Source organism: Melozone crissalis, unplaced genomic scaffold (assembly GCF_028551555.1).
Source record: "Melozone crissalis strain CALT ecotype California unplaced genomic scaffold, PUWL_Pcris_2 ptg000027l_1, whole genome shotgun sequence".
NCBI lineage: Eukaryota > Metazoa > Chordata > Aves > Passeriformes > Passerellidae > Melozone > Melozone crissalis.
The window spans coordinates 58,870,590-58,886,189 of NW_026535805.1; the positions used below are offsets into that span (position 1 = coordinate 58,870,590).

The 15,600-nt window shown below is 37.2% G+C and overlaps 1 protein-coding gene across 1 annotated transcript in view; it reads left to right on the forward strand.

The window, feature by feature from the left end:
- The window catches only part of NBAS (NBAS subunit of NRZ tethering complex), a 160,890-nt gene that overhangs the window by 32,423 nt on the left and 112,867 nt on the right, over positions 1–15,600 (forward strand). Inside the window, exons 22-25 of the mRNA XM_054279753.1 lie at positions 11,587–11,670; positions 12,097–12,250; positions 13,598–13,783; positions 14,800–14,973. Coding sequence (XP_054135728.1) covers positions 11,587–11,670; positions 12,097–12,250; positions 13,598–13,783; positions 14,800–14,973 — 598 coding nt within the window. The remainder of the gene's footprint in view (positions 1–11,586; positions 11,671–12,096; positions 12,251–13,597; positions 13,784–14,799; positions 14,974–15,600) is intronic.

The following is a 15,600-nucleotide window of genomic DNA, read 5'->3' on the forward strand; positions in this document are numbered from 1 at the left end:
TTCACTGCATTGCTCTATGCTCACTTAGTTCTTCCATCTCAAGGGAAATCTGGCTGAGGAGAAACATGGGATTGTGTAGCAGGTGCTGCCTTGTTAGTGCAAGGATCAGATGAAGTGAGTAAACAGACACCTCCATCTACAGCCGAGGGTAAGAGCACTGAAACAGTTGCTTGCTGTGCACCTCCACCAACATGAACACACATTCAAGTGCTTTATATGATGAACTTCCTAACCAGTAAGAAATGTTTTTGTAAAGGTTGTGTTACAACTGTTCATCTGTGTCCTTCAGTTCACCTGCCAGCTCTAAATTCTAAGCATCTGCTGAAAGAAAGGTTCCTTTGGTTAGTGCATTCTGTAGGCATAAAGTAGGTGTTTTTCTTGTACTTGGACAGGTAATTTACATCAGGATGGCATTTAAAGGGCGGTGTCACAAAAATTTGAGATCTTGTCAGTCAAGGAAGAGCTGGCATAACAAATGGAGGAAAAAAGTAGATTTTTTTCTCTTTTGTGACAGGTTATTAGGAAATACATTTTTTTTTCCTGTATCTGCTTGTAAAAAGTCTCAAATGGTAGATATACTTTTGTTTCTCATTTTTGGCACATATTTTATAGCTTAGCATCTTTTGGGGTTACTCAGAACAATTCAGGAGTTCTGTGTCTAAGAAGGGAATTTATGTATTCATGAGACTTCTGCAAAAGTCAGTGATTTAAGTAAGCTCAGCAGCTCCCTAGTTGAGAAGGAATCTGAAATACAAAGACGCATTGGTGGCTGTAAATGGTATTGGCTTCAAATTGGTATTGTGATAGATGAACATTACCAAGTAATGTGTTCTTGCAGAATTCGGATTGTAGTGTTTTCCTTTTCATATTATTTCTCAGCTTCTTTTATGTTGATGGCTCCTGTGTCTCTGCTGTCTCTTACTGAGATTCATGCTCCTTCTCAAAGAGCCATCAGATGCACAGACTACATCTGTTAAGACAACTAGAATGAAGGTGGTAAAAGTTCAGGCATTCAAAGGAGCTGATAGCTCTTTTTAATCTCTGTTTTAATAGCTATAGCTAGTGTTCTTAATCTATAGTTAAGACTGTTGCCCTGAGGTTTTTTAATGTGATCTAGGAAAACAGTGTTTTACTGCCATTATAAATATGTAACCAGAGTATTTTTCCATTTTTAAAAGTTTCTTATCCTTTGTACTAGGCTTAACTGCTGTATTATAGCATTACTGCTCACATTTTCAACTCACAGAGGTCTGGAACTTCAAATGTGTGGTTCCCTCAGCAGCCATAAGTCTGCTATATTGCACATTATGCTATAGTAAAAATCTTCCCCCTAAGATAGCAATTTTTTATGTTTCTGTGTTTTTGCTTCTTAACTTTTTCAAATACCGGTGTTCAGTTGTGACATAAAGTGAATTTTTACTAGAGAGTGCTGGATGAACTCCATTTGCCTGATGAACTGGGATAGGAATGTGGAAGTATCTCCTAAAAACTTAGTGAAGGTTTTAAAACCTGAGAATTTCCTTGTAGTTGACTTTCATCTATGAATAAGTACTACTAAGAGTTCATAAGCAGTTGACTTTGCCTTTTCCATAATGATATCTTCTCCTGAACTAGGTTCTTAGTTATTGCCTGTGGCACTGCAGCTTCAATAAAGCTCTTAGAGCTTCATCTCTTCCCTTCCTTATATGTGCATGTAAATAGATTTGATAGTGGAATGTCTGTGGAATTGTCTAATATATAGTCCCCTCTTTTTCATATTACTTTTTTTCTTGTGAAGCTAAACTGCTTTTGTTTTTAGTGTAATTCAGAGGTGTTCATGTTAAAAGAATTAATCTCATGGTTAGTTCCCTTTTTGAATTTGCTTGAATTCATTTGTATAGTGCTACAGTGAAAATAATAAGGGTCTGTGTTATATATGCATATCTTTTATCTTTGCACTGATAGGAAGAAAAAAACAGTTCAGAGGAAGAAATGTTAATTTCAAGGATGTATTTGGTAGAAAAAACCAGCAAATCTTACCTTCTACTACGAAGTAGAAAAAATAATTTTTGAGAGAAAGATTAACTTGTCATGATGACACTCATGCTCTTGTCTGGATTGACTTCTGGTAGGAGCAGGGAAGGTTCTTGTCCATGTAAAAATGAAGCAGTGATTTGGAGGAAGAGAGACTCTTCTGCAAGCTGCTTGTGTGCGAATCTGTGATAACAACAGGAATAGCTCATTTATAGCCAGGTGGCTGCTGCAGACAGTGTGCTGGCAAAAGTACCACAGATGTTGGTTGTGAGGAGTTTTGGAAGAAGAGAATGAGAACTTGAAGCCATGAGGGAGATGTGGAGAACATGAACTGTCAGGGAGGAAGGAGGGAGGTTTCACAGAACCTGCTGTTCTGGAGCTGAGGTGTCATTTAGCTGAGAGAGCTGAGTATGTTCAGCATGGAGGAGGTTTCAGACAGGCCAGTAGCAGCCTTCACATAACTCCCTGTAGCACCTGAGTTGAACTGTGGCTGTGCTGTTTATCCACAGAATATTGACAGGATTTCCTTTATATTTCTGGCTAGTTAATGCTGGACTTGTTCTGACTTCATCTACCATGTGTGTCTCTTGACTGCATAGTCCTGGACTGCATAGTCCTGAACTGGGGTTTGGCTTGCCTTGTCCAATCTTCTGATGAGGTGTACCACTGCTGTTGTCTCATTTGTTCATTGTTCTTTTACAGGGTTTAGAATAAAATTTCTCCCAGGAACATTCATTATGCTTTATAAATGTACACTTCTGAAGTAGTATTTCATGATTTGGTGACAGACAGCTTTGATCTTACTTGGAGTTCAGCTTTGTCTTTAAAATAGCTTTCAAAAAATCAAAATGGGCTATTGCCTTAAAATTTTAATTGTGTGCCTGAGTTAAAAAAACACAGTGAGCTTCTGAACTGTGCTTGTGTGGTGTTAGCAGACTTTTCTGATGTTTAGATTATTCATTCTAGGGTGTTTAGGAGCGAAGAAAGTTTCCCTCTCCCCAGATTGTATTAGAGGTTAGCCACATCATTAAAACATAGCTTGATTTGTTTATATGAAATCAGTTATAACTTTCTCCTCTGCTGGCAGAGGTGCTTCAGAAGACCTGAAGCAGTCACTGCAGCGTGCATGGCAGGGATTCTGAAGGTTAGCTAACTGTGGCACCCAAAAGCTGTGGGATGCCTTTTCCACTGCGTTATGCAGATCAGCTTTCCCAAAATGCAGGATGTTTTAGACAGCAGCTGCACTTCAGTCTTGATAAATTTGTCACACCCTATGGGTGTTTCTGGAAAATGAAGCACTTCTCTCTCTGCTCACCACTTCTGTATCTGGTAGTATATTGAGCAGTTGGAAACCTAAAAATCCATATAATCAGTTCTGTAGTTAATATTTACTAATTCATTGTTCAAATTCTATAATGAAAGAGAAGAATGTTTTCATACAGTATGAACAATGCAATACATATCCTAGCTGTTTGAGACTGTATATCTTGGATGCATTTCTTATATTTCATCCTCAGCTGTGGAGTAATTGTGACATAAAACTGTTTTAGAGATATAGGAATTGCAGAGCAACAGAAAGTGGCGTTCATTTCCCCATTGCTATCTGAGAAGATACAGACTTTGGACAAAAGAGTTTCTAAATTAAAGGAAAATATAGTATTTTAGTTATTTTATATATGTAACACACAGGCTTCCAAATGAGGAATAAACGAGTGTTTCTAACTATTTTTCAGACAGGGTGACATGATAAAAAAAGACGGCAAAGGTTTATCTACTTACAAAATGTCCCAAACCTACTTCTAAAAACATCAATGTCTTTCACCAAAAAGATACTGTTTCATAAATGTGTTGGGGCAAGTTGCACTTTGCATTCAATGTGGATGAGTTTACAAGGGAAAAGATTTAAAGAAAAAATATTCTGAATTTTCAACTTGAAGAGTCCTGGAGACAGGCCTGTTGTATGAAATGCTTAAAAGGGAAAAAAAAGCAAACCCACACAGCTGGTATTGGTAATTGAGTGAATTGGAATCTGACCTTAAAACTGAGTTAGATCTTCCTCTTTTGAAAGCCTGTCCTTGGAGAGAAAATAATCTTCCGGATTCAATAAATGCAGTTGGTATGATACAGAAACTACAATAGCAGGGACTTCTTTTGTCAAAGAAAAGAATGGGAAGGATTGCCAAGCCAACATAAGCAGTAGAGTGAAAAGAGCAATGCAGGAAAAGTCAGCTCTTTTTGAAGAAACAGAGCTGAATACCTCCATAATCAGTCAATTTACTGGATTCCAATCATATTTATTCTGCTGTTGAAAAGAGAGAAGGTTAAAAGGTGGGGGAGAAGCAATAGCTCAGGAAAAATAAAAAATACCTCACAGCCATGCTAATATTTGCATACAGTTATAGTATGGCACAGCTGATAGTTTTGTTTGTTGGGAAAGAAAGCCACCTGCCTTGGTGACTGCAGTGGTCTGTCAGCAGCCATGTCTGGAATTCCAGGTGCACAGGAATGCAGATTTAACCTGCACATTTGTCTGACCTCTGTGGGGTTTCAGTTACAAGAACAAACCTGCAGAGTTGTGTAGCACCAGGAGAATGAGCTCTGGACCCAGTGCACAATGCATAAACAGCAGTCTGTCTGTGCATTCACACCTCAGCCCTGCTAGATCTCTCTCTGGGGTGCAGGGGGTGTGTGGAGGTTCTGATGTGCCCCCATTCAGCTGCATTTGCTGTGCGGGTGTTGTACACAAAGCATTGTAGAAAAAGGTGAGTTCTGCCTCTTTTCAGATACGTGTTCACTTCTGTACCTTTTTGTTTCTTCTGTATGCATGAATTTTCAGACTGCAATGGTATTTTGACACCTGACGACTTTTTCAACTGACTTGCTTCCTTTTTAACAACTATTCCAGAGTTTTGTTGCTCTCTATTTCTGCATGAGTCACTGAAATAACAGAATAGAAATCCAAGGGAAAAAAATAGTCTGTGCTAAAGCATAAGTATCAGTTAAGAACAAACCTTTTTGATAAATGTTGAGATAAATATAGCATTCTAATCTTTGCCTTTATAGAGGGCTTAGGTACAGGGATGTCTCATCCTTTGTTTGTGTCAAGACTGGTTTATTCCAGTCCTTGTATGTAATTTCAAATGCAGGAGTTTTTATTAACTCTTCAGAATGAGGAGAGATAGTCAGGACAGTTGGACACAGTCATGTAGGGGGCAAGAGGAAATTACATGTTTTGTTAGTATTGTTGTGAAGGTGAATGGAGATAGGAGTCATCTCTGAGTGCTCTGGGTTCTGCTGGAGTTTTTTTTGTGTGTGTGTTCTGAGCTCACCAAGAAACTTACCTGTTAAGAGTAACTTTGTATAAATGCTGATTTATACTAGTATGAAAAATCTAAATATCTTGCAGCTGTATCTTTATTGGTAGCGTTTTCTTTAAGCATTTAGAGAAGATGGTTTCTTAATGCTGCTTGACTCTTAGTGATAAGTTAAAAGTCTGAAATTCCTCTCTCAACTTACTCCAGTGGTGAACCTGAATACTTTTAAAAAGGCAAATGGAGCCAGAGCAGAAAATACTTTAAAAAGTATTTTCTATGGCTTATCCATACACCTGACTTAAAATATTTAACTCTTAACTTTTTCTGCTGTGAGAAAGGGAAAAAGATAGAGGTAGACATTTTGCAGTCAAGGTTGCATTGCATTTCATTTCTTTACCATGAAATGAAAAATCTTTTCCTCTTTAGTGTTTCACAGTGAGGTCTGTTAATAAGCTTTTATGAAAGACTTCTGAAGTATGCTTTTAGCACTTCAGGAATTGAGGTGTCTGGACAACTGTGGAGTTCACTCCCGAAAAACCTTATGCTGAAACGTGATATTGGTCTTGGTAGACTTGACCAGAAGGCAAATGGCCAACAGTAGTTTTCAGGAGAGGAAAATAGGTACAGGCAAGCACACTGCAACATTTACTTGAAGTTTCTCAAGTGAGAAATAACATACTTCTATAATATATGGCTCAAATATCCTCAGCTAGGTATTTTCTAGATGTGAACTTTCATGAGATTTTATTCCAGTACAGTATTCAAGTACATGGTGGTTTATCTTCTGTGCCATGCAGCAGGTAGTTAGCAGCTCAGCTACATATTGTGTAAAACAGCATCTGCTGTTTATTGTAAATGAGGCCCAGTCTCATCAGTATTTACAGTATTGTAGGTAGTAAGTACAGTGAAATATCATTTCCTATTTAAGTGAAATGATAACATGAACAACATGGAATCAGTCTTGACATATTGTTTCTTTCTTCTAGGATTCTTCAATCTGCTCTGGCATTTAGAAAAGGGTCTTCATACACTTCTTGCCTCTAGTCATTCATATTGCTTGTCTCTGTGCTTTTCACCTTTATTTTTATTGCACTCTTTTGAGAAAACAGCCAGAGAGTTGCACATTGCTTTGTCCCTTGATGGATTTTGGAGTTGCAGAGAAAGGGGGAAGGAAAGCAACTTTCACAGAGGGCAAAGCCTGGGAACCTGAATTGAGTGAGATCTTCTTTAACTGGTTTTTTTTTTAAGCAGTAAACCTTCAGCTTCAGTTGGCATTATAAACCTGAGATGTTAAGGAAGTTATTTTTAATGTAGTCTTTATGTAATTAATGACTTCTGCTCTTCGGAAAGGATTCTGTTTTAGTCTATTGAAAAAAATACTTGAAACAGTTGGTATTTAAGGGCAAACCCAAGTGGCGGCTTTTGTGTTATAGGAAAGGGGAGGAAAGGGATAGGAAAGAAAGTATAAATGTTTAGCTGGGAAGAGGGAAATGCAAATTATTTTCTAAAAATATTAGGGATATGGCATAATTGCATGTCTGTTTAAAGAAGCATTTGCTAAGAACTGTTAACTTTAGGCCGAGGTGAGTAACACTTGCATGAAAAATAAACTTTTTAGTCTCTAATACTTGTATATCAGAGTGAGTAAAGTAACTCAACTATGTTATGAATAATTGGAGGTTAGAAATATGTAATTTGTATTGTTACATAACCCAGTTAAAATATGCAAATTATGCCAAATTTAGTGGTAAGCCTTTTATGTCACTGAATCTGTAAAGAAATGACTTCTTATTTGGAACTATATGTCCTGGATGGAACTTCACCACGTCTATGGCAGGTATGTTGGATGTTACAGCAAAATTATGAAGAATGTGTTCAATGTGGTATTTGGCAATGGACAGGCTTGGGTCACTAGAATTTTCTTTAACTTCTTTTTTCTTTTTTTTCTTTTTTTTTTTTTTCCTTTCCAATCTCATATGGAGGGATTGTAGCATTAGGGTTGTGTATGTGCATTTTGAGATATTCTGGCTCCTTGTGATACAGATCTCATTCATGCAGGGATGGTTTTAAATTTGCTTTCTAAATATCTGTATTTGTTTATTTGTAGTAATTTTCTTTTCACATAATTTTTTAGTCTAAAGAGGAAAATGTTGAAGTTTAAATACCCATGAAATGTGTGCACCTCTTTCCTTACTATTTTGCATGACTTCTTTCTCTCAATAACAACCAAAGCAACCACTGGAAGAACAGCTAAACCAAAGAAAATTTCTTCTGGGCTTCTGAGATTAGATAGGAAGATTTATTTAGGTGGGAAGCTCTTACTTAAGAGAGTCATGAAAGTGCAGGTGACTACTGGGAACAAGACTTTGCTTTCAGAGTAAAAACAATAAGTGACATGTGCAGCAATTTTCTTAAGGAGTATTGCTGTAATTATTTACTTACTGTGTAAGTAATTGCTCTACTGTCAGGTAAAGGCATCAGAGACTCTTGCAAAAGCCAGAGTTTGGAAGAGAGAGCTACGGGCATAGTTTGTGTTCTCTTTAGTGGAATGATGGAATAGTTTGTTTTGTAAAAGACTCTTAAGATCAAGTCCAGCTTCAAACCTAATATCTTCAAGTTCACCTCTGAACTGTGTTCTTAACTGCACACCTCCATGTCTTCCAAATACCTTTCCGTGGTGGAGACTCAGCCAAGAGGCGAATGAGAGAAACTGGCAGAGAGGGTCAGACCTTGTTTTACAGGTTCCTTGGTACTCTTTGGGCTGTTCTTAGTGGAGCTGTGGGTAGGAATGGGACTAAGGGACGGGCAGGATCTAGTGCATGTTCTTTGCTTTTTGATTCTTCAGCCTCTGAAACTGCTCAGGCCCTCAGGCTGCTTTTAGAGCTTCTGTTGCCAGCTGGTCCTTGCCAGAAGCTGAATATTTCTTGCCCCTGTAGTTTATAAAAAAACAATTGCTATTCTATTGTTTTACTAATAAAGAAATAATCTCAAATGGGCCTGTAGGACTTGACTACATCAAATAATTTTAACCAAGTACATTACAAATTTTGGGGACGGAATAATAGTTAAGACATTAGTTTGTCAGCTAATGTTGGAGGAAAAAAGCTATCTGTAATGTGAAATTGGAATTGTTACCTGAAAATCTTCTCTTAATGTTATTCTCTCATAGTAGTTCTAGTAGTTTTGCAGACATTTGAAACAGCTGCTGAAATGAAACCCTTATCTGTTTGCTGTATAAAAGCACTTTTTTTCCCATTAAGATGTGTGAATATTAAAAAACCCCACTTAATTCCTCCCAAAAGAATGACAACAACAAAACAGCCCCAAACCAAGCCAACCAACTGAAAAACCAAACAAGGCCTCTGTCACATGAAAACAGGAGGTCTCCTCAAGCCCTTCATGTTTGATTAGTCTGAAACCCTCATGCTAGACCAGTCTGTCGGTGTCTCATTATGGGGACTCTTCATGGAGTGGTGCTAAGTGTGAGGGCAGTTCTGTGCCAAACAGACACCCCTCCTGGGTCTGCACACCCTTATTCAAGTGAGTTCCCTGCTGCCAGTGGCTGACAGCCTCCTTGAAGGACTCAGGCTTGCAGGTTATGGAATAACACTCTTTATTAATAAAATTGTGACAGTTTAAGGTTCAAGGATTGCTGGTGATAGTATCTGACTGCAAAAATGTATTCAAAGCAATATGTGTCACATAATGTAGCTGTACTCCCTAACAAAAGTTAGCTCGAAGTTCTCCTTAGGTGTGCACAGAACATGGTTCTTACCCAGTGGACATCCCTGTGGGGGAGAAGACAGGTTCAGCCCATCAGCTGATCCCAGAAGTTGTGATGTAGTCTTTCCTGACTTCTCCCCTTTCTTAACTTCTATATATTCTTTTTAAGCAAGAAATTAGTATAAAGGTATATCTTTTATACCTATGCAGTGAGGGTTGGATGTATCTTGGAGGCAGGGAATGTTGGTGTAGTAACTGATAGAATGTTGGGATGGGAATATGCACCAGTCCAAGGAGAGTATTTTTCCCACGGTTGATGATTCAACAGCAAGATATCTTCCTTTATCTCCTTTGGGTTTTAGCTGCTCTGGGATTTACCAGCTAAAAAGTACTGCTGAATTCCCTTCTCTACAAGTATTTCAGCAGAGCCTGGCCATGGTGTCTCCACTCTGCTCCACCATTCATTTAGGCCCCCTTGGCACCTATTGCATGGGGGAAATCAGGCACACTGATCTCATTCCATGCAGGGAGGAGCAACTGCATTTTCCTCTATAATTTCCATGCTGTTACAGCTGTGTGTATAACTTTGCTTTAATTTTACCCCCAGTCTTTTCCCCACCTTCACACTCCCTGCCTCCCCAAACAAAATAACCAGCCAGCCAACAAACGTTCCCTTGAAATGTCTTCTTAAGCTTACTGGGAATGAGAAAAAGTTTGCTAATATGAATTTGTCTTAGACAAATTTTATTCTGCTTTCTTTTCTGTTAAATAGAACACAGAAAAGGAGAACTTTATCATTGAAATATCAAGTCCTGCTTGTACTGTCTTGATTTTATATTTTGGAAGACATTATTAATCATTCTTTGGCTTTTCTGGTATTTGACATTTCAGCTGATAAAGAAAATTTTTTCACTACAAGCTGGGCCTTCCATAATAACATTCTCAGGTATGACATTTGAAATATGACTGTATTAATTTAGTTTATGGAGTCAGTTTTAAACATTAAATTATGTTATTTAAGATTTAAACAACTACAGCACCCCTTATCCCTAAAATGTATTGGCTGATGATGAATCTTTCAAAAATAAGAAAGTGGCTTTATTCCTGTTTATACCATAAATGTTAGTTTGGAGTTTTCGTTATGAATTATTTTTTAATGATGTTGCTACATGGTCCAAAATTATAAAGACAGCCATAGAGTATCTTGTTCAGGTGAACTAGAATTGAAAGTAGGTGTTACTATAGCTCTGACACAGGAATTGGCAGTTTTCCATCCTCACTCCTTCATTTGTTTAACTTCTATAATCTGCAAACCTGTCTCTACCATTTTACTGTTGGATTACTACAGCATGTATAATTTGGAGGGTTGGAATGACTGTGTTAAAACATAATGTATTGCTTGCTAATGCACAGAGGAGGGAAAGAAAAGAGTGACCAGTGTTCTGGGTGAGATGTGTATGGGGCAGGGCGGTTTATGGGCATGCCTTGCTTTGTTCAGGGAGTTTAATGGCTGTTGCTAAATGAGATGGAGTTACTGATTTTCAGCTTATTGTTTCAACTCTTCCTGTATTGTGAAGTTGATTTGTTGGTTGGAGTTCTGTTTATTTTTAAGGTACTGAGTTACAGTTACACTGCTCTTCAAGGGATGAGAAGATTGAGTCAGTTGTTAGTTTATAAATAGAGCTTGCCTATGTAGTATAGCTGTTGCTGTTTATTTTCAGGGTCAGGAGAAAATGAATTAAATTGAAGATAGTGTATTGTTTCGGTATGCTGCACCTCTAATGTCTCTACTTTGTACATGGTTTGTGTCCTATTTCTACAAGTGCCAGAACCTATAAAGTTCTTCTCTTCCCCATTGGTTTTGTTCTGCATAGCTTGACATGGTTTTCTAGTGTTTTATGCTGCATAAACAGCTAGCCTTCTACACCAAGCCATAACTAATCATTCTAGTAATAATCCGTGATGTTCTTAACCTACATCTTAAACAGGTTTTATTCCCCTTCAACCTCAGTATTTAGAAGGTGTTTCATTGTAGAAACTTGTAGTCAGAAACTCAGATTAAACTTGAGATAAGCACAGCAGGGCATATGTAGTTTCAGTATGAAGATTTGTGCTAAAATTTGAATGATTTTTTTTTTAGTTGTGAATATCACAGGTTTTTACTCATTTCAGTCTCTTGTGACAGCATGTGAAGTCAGAATACTTAGTGTAAAATGCTAAAAACTCTGAAAATATATAAGGAGTTTTTTCCTTTGTTTGGAGCATGGTCGGTAAGGAAATTTATTAATCTTTTTTATTTGCTCTTTAATGGTATAGGTAGAATATGGGTTTGTATGGATAACATGCAGGGAAAACCATACTTCTAAAGCTGCACTAAGAAGTAATGAATCTTAAATAATTGATACTGTAATTGACTGACATGCCTTTTATGAATTCACTGAAATATTTTTGTATGCTTTGTATTCCATTGCTTGAGTGCCATAGAAAATTAAAAGGACATAAAATTATGTAAAGCTGCTCTTTTTTGTCATATCAGCTACAAGAAGGGGACATTGAAAATTCTTCCTTGGAATGAGCAGAAACATCGTGAAGAAGACTGGTGTGAAAAACAAGAATGCAGGTAAGTATATATAAAAGCAAAAATAGCGAGAATTTGTTTACTAATTCTTAAAATATGGGAATTGACCCAGAAAGACCCACTATTTTTGTACACACTAACTTGTTTTTTCAGCTTTCTAAGGGACACTGACTGAGCCAAATGTAAAGCAGAGGTTGTGCAAACCTGGATCTTCAGTAGAGAGTGTTCTCTTTCATGATCTGTCACATGTTTGAAATCTCTTACTAGTTCAGTAGAGAGGATTCTTTCTTTCATGATCTCTCTCCTGTTCAGAATCTTTTAGTAGTTCCTTTGCTGACAAAATCTAACACTCACTGTGGTAAGTTGATAGTATAATTTTCTTTCAGAAGTTTTAGGAAAAAGACTGATGTTAAAAAAAAAATAGATAGATAAGTATATACTTAAACATATACTTATTTTTTTTTAAAGGATGGTTATTGAACCAACTTTGCAAGATGAAGGCCAGTTTCTGTATGAAAAACAACCTGAGTTACTGAAGTACAGGACTACTGACCTTTCTGTAGATCTCGTCACAGATTGGTATTTGAGCAGAGCACAGGAAATTGAAGAATATGCAATGCAGGTGAGAATAGCAGTGAGGAAATGATGGCTGAGCAGCCTTCTTCAACAGAATCCTTAACAGTCTTATGCATATTAATAGGACACTTTCCCTCAGTAATGCACATTCTGTCTCAACTTGATTATGGCTTTTGAAGCACTTGTTTTTTCTTCTGCAGTGTACTTAGGCTTGTTCTAAAGTTTACTCAGCCAAATAATTAATCCATAGAAATAAATAAGGAAGCCACTAGATTCTGGTTTACCATAGCAGACAGTAACTCTTTTGTAATCCATGAAAAGTGTTTCCCATTGCATTTTATGTTTGCAATTGAGGGAGGGAAAGTTGTGCACAGCATGTTGGGAATGTGTTTTATGACCTGTCACACGCTGCTGTGTTGTGTATATTGATACATGCCTGTAACCCATGTCACTATCATGTCAGTAAATGGTACTGTCATGATTTCTTCCTGGCAGTTTTTTGTATTTCTGTGGGACTACTATGTAGCTTATTTCTGCTTGATTTTCTTTAAATGTTAAAAGTGTTTGAAGCTCTGTTACACATAGGAACAGAGCTCATCACTCGTGTGCTCTGGTATTTTATTGCTTCTCGAGCCAATTTAGCTGCATGAAAAGGAGGGTGGCTGAAAGTATCACTATAGGTTAGTTCTGATTATTGTGTTCTTCTATTCCACAAGTCTGCACTCCACCAGGGCTCTTTTTAATCATAGTTGCCTGTGATCTTAACAACCAATCAGTGGGTATGGAAATGAAAGCAACTTCCAAGGATCAGTTAAATTATATAACATACAAATTACATTGCATTCTGCTCTTCAAGACTTACGTCTGTCTTGCTGAATATTTACAGCCAGTATTGTGTCCTTTGAAATCAAAACAGAACCTTTCATATGAAGGTAGTTTCAGTCACTGGAGAACGGCTGTCATTGTTTTTCGTGATGTAAAATGCAACAATTAAAATTACTAAATCATGGTCAGCTAGAAAAGTCATATTGCACATCAGTTACCTGATTGTCTTAGTTTAGAGCAATCTTTCATATTCCATATGCTGAGATGAGCTGTGTAATCTCCAGAAGGACTAATGTTCTAATTTACATGCCTCTATATGATGGTTGGTTAAATGCATGCATCTTGGTTAAAAAGATCTAGCAAAATATCATCCCCTAAGATTAAGCATTTTTGTCTGCTCTTCATAAAGCTGAGAAGGGCAATCCATTTAGGAATATGCAGTCCACAAAAACTTCTAGGAACTTCAAATTACCTATTAAGCAACAGAGGAATAAAATAGATGCACCTCAGATTGAAGGTGGTGTTTGGCAAAGAGGTGTACAGCAGTGTTTTTTGAATTATTTTTCAGGTTGACTGTGCTCTGTCCCTTGTTCGTCTTGGCATGGAGAGGAACATTCCTGGTCTGCAGGTGCTTTGTGACAATCTGATCACCCTTGAGACAGTGGTTTATGAGACTGATGGTGATCGAACTTTGACTTTGAAGGAACTTTTAGAGATGAAGGACATTGAGAAGCTGAGACTGTTGATGAAGAATGTAAGTATTTTGAATAAATCAATAAGTATACCTTGAAATCCAGTAACTCAGATTACCCTGGATCCTGTGTATATAAAGATGCTCATTTTTCTGGTGAACTTCCATCTATAATTCAGTAAAAATTCTAAATTTTCAATGTCTTTTTTTTTTTTGTTGTTGTTGTAGTTTTTATTTCTTTTCTAAAAAAAGCTAAATTTGCTCAGTTTTCTCAAATATCCACTTTATCCCTGGCTGAGGACTCAATGTTAATAAATCCTACTTGGAAAGCTGTGAATTGCCTTTTCATTGGCCTTTTTTTTAAGGATCTTCAGTGTAGCTCTTGATGATGCTGCAAATACAACAACATTGAATGTGTTGCTTGGATGTTTTTTGGTGTCTTTAAATATTATAATGAAATTTTTATATTTGCCTCTGCACCAGATGTGTGGTTTTTGTCTCTGTACTGAGCTTGAGCATGCAATTTCAGAATAGAAAAAGACCTCTTGGAAGGGTTGAAAAATAGCTAGAGATGGAACAGGGATCTGAAATTCCGAATTCAGTTGAAGAACACATAAGCACCAGAGGAAAATAGGAAAGTACTCAGAAATTAAATATAACTCTTTCTTTGTTTTTTTTTTTTTTTGGAGTGGGAGGGGATGGGTTGGTCTTTTTTTGTTTATTGGTTTTGGTTTTGGATTTATGTAGCCACTCATGACTTGTTTTTCTATCTTGCATTCTTGCTGAATTGCAGAAAGCAGTGCTACTCTGACATGCTTGCATGATCTTGCACTAATTTTGAAGCTGCAGGAAGAAGGCAGGCTTTCCTCACGTAATGGCCTTTCCTCCTGTTCTGCTCAGTTTCCCCAAGCCATTGGGTAGCAGGAAGATTGTTTCAGTGCTTCATGATGTCTTTGTGATAGTTGAAGACAACTGTTTCAGTTATATTGATCAAAAAAGGTTCCATTTGTTTTTTGCTTTTCCTGCTTGTTTTGGACCTGTTCTTAGATTTCTTCTCTGTAACTCTTTGTGCTTTTCAGTCCTCAGATGAAAAATATGTGAAGAATGTTTATCAGTGGATGATCCCTTTCCTCCATCGCTGTGAAAACCAGTCCCCTGGTCTTGCAAATACCCTTTTTAAAGAATACTTAGTAACATTGGCGAAGGAGGACTTGACTCTACCTCTGAAGATATTTCAGAATTCAAAACCTGATGTAAGTAAAGAGCTCTGCTGATGATTCTACTAGTTTCTTTGGAAATTCTTGTCCTGGAGAGATGAATTCAGAAATAGTTCATCTAAGTCAGATCATCCTTCTAATCTTTCTCATTTTCTTGGACCCAAGATTTGTTATGTTTTGAAATAATAGAAAGGTTTTGCCATAAATTATAATGCAGCTAAACTGTCTTTGATGAAACTGTCAAACTAATGTAATAATGATTCTAGCCTAGTAGAAGAAAAATTATTGAACTGATTCTTCTTCTAAGCAATTTCCTGCTGACCTATTTGAAGTAAATTCCTGGCATATTTCCTTTATAAAAAGTGGATATGAAAGAGTTTAATGATCTCACTTTTTTTCTTGAGGAATTTTACTAGGAGTAGATTTCAAGTTACTTCCCCCTCTCCTGCCTTCCACAGCAAATGTAAAGAATAAAGTGGGGGCCATTAGAATTGAGGTGAGAGATGAAGGAATAAGGGTTGAAGTTGCCTTCTGTGTGAGTGTTTCATGCTGTTTCTTTGGCTTAAATAATTATTCCAGAGCACACATGCACATATTTGCATGCTATTGCAATGAGTGTATGGACAGAAATCAACCAGCAAAGCACAGCCACAGCTCTTTTAT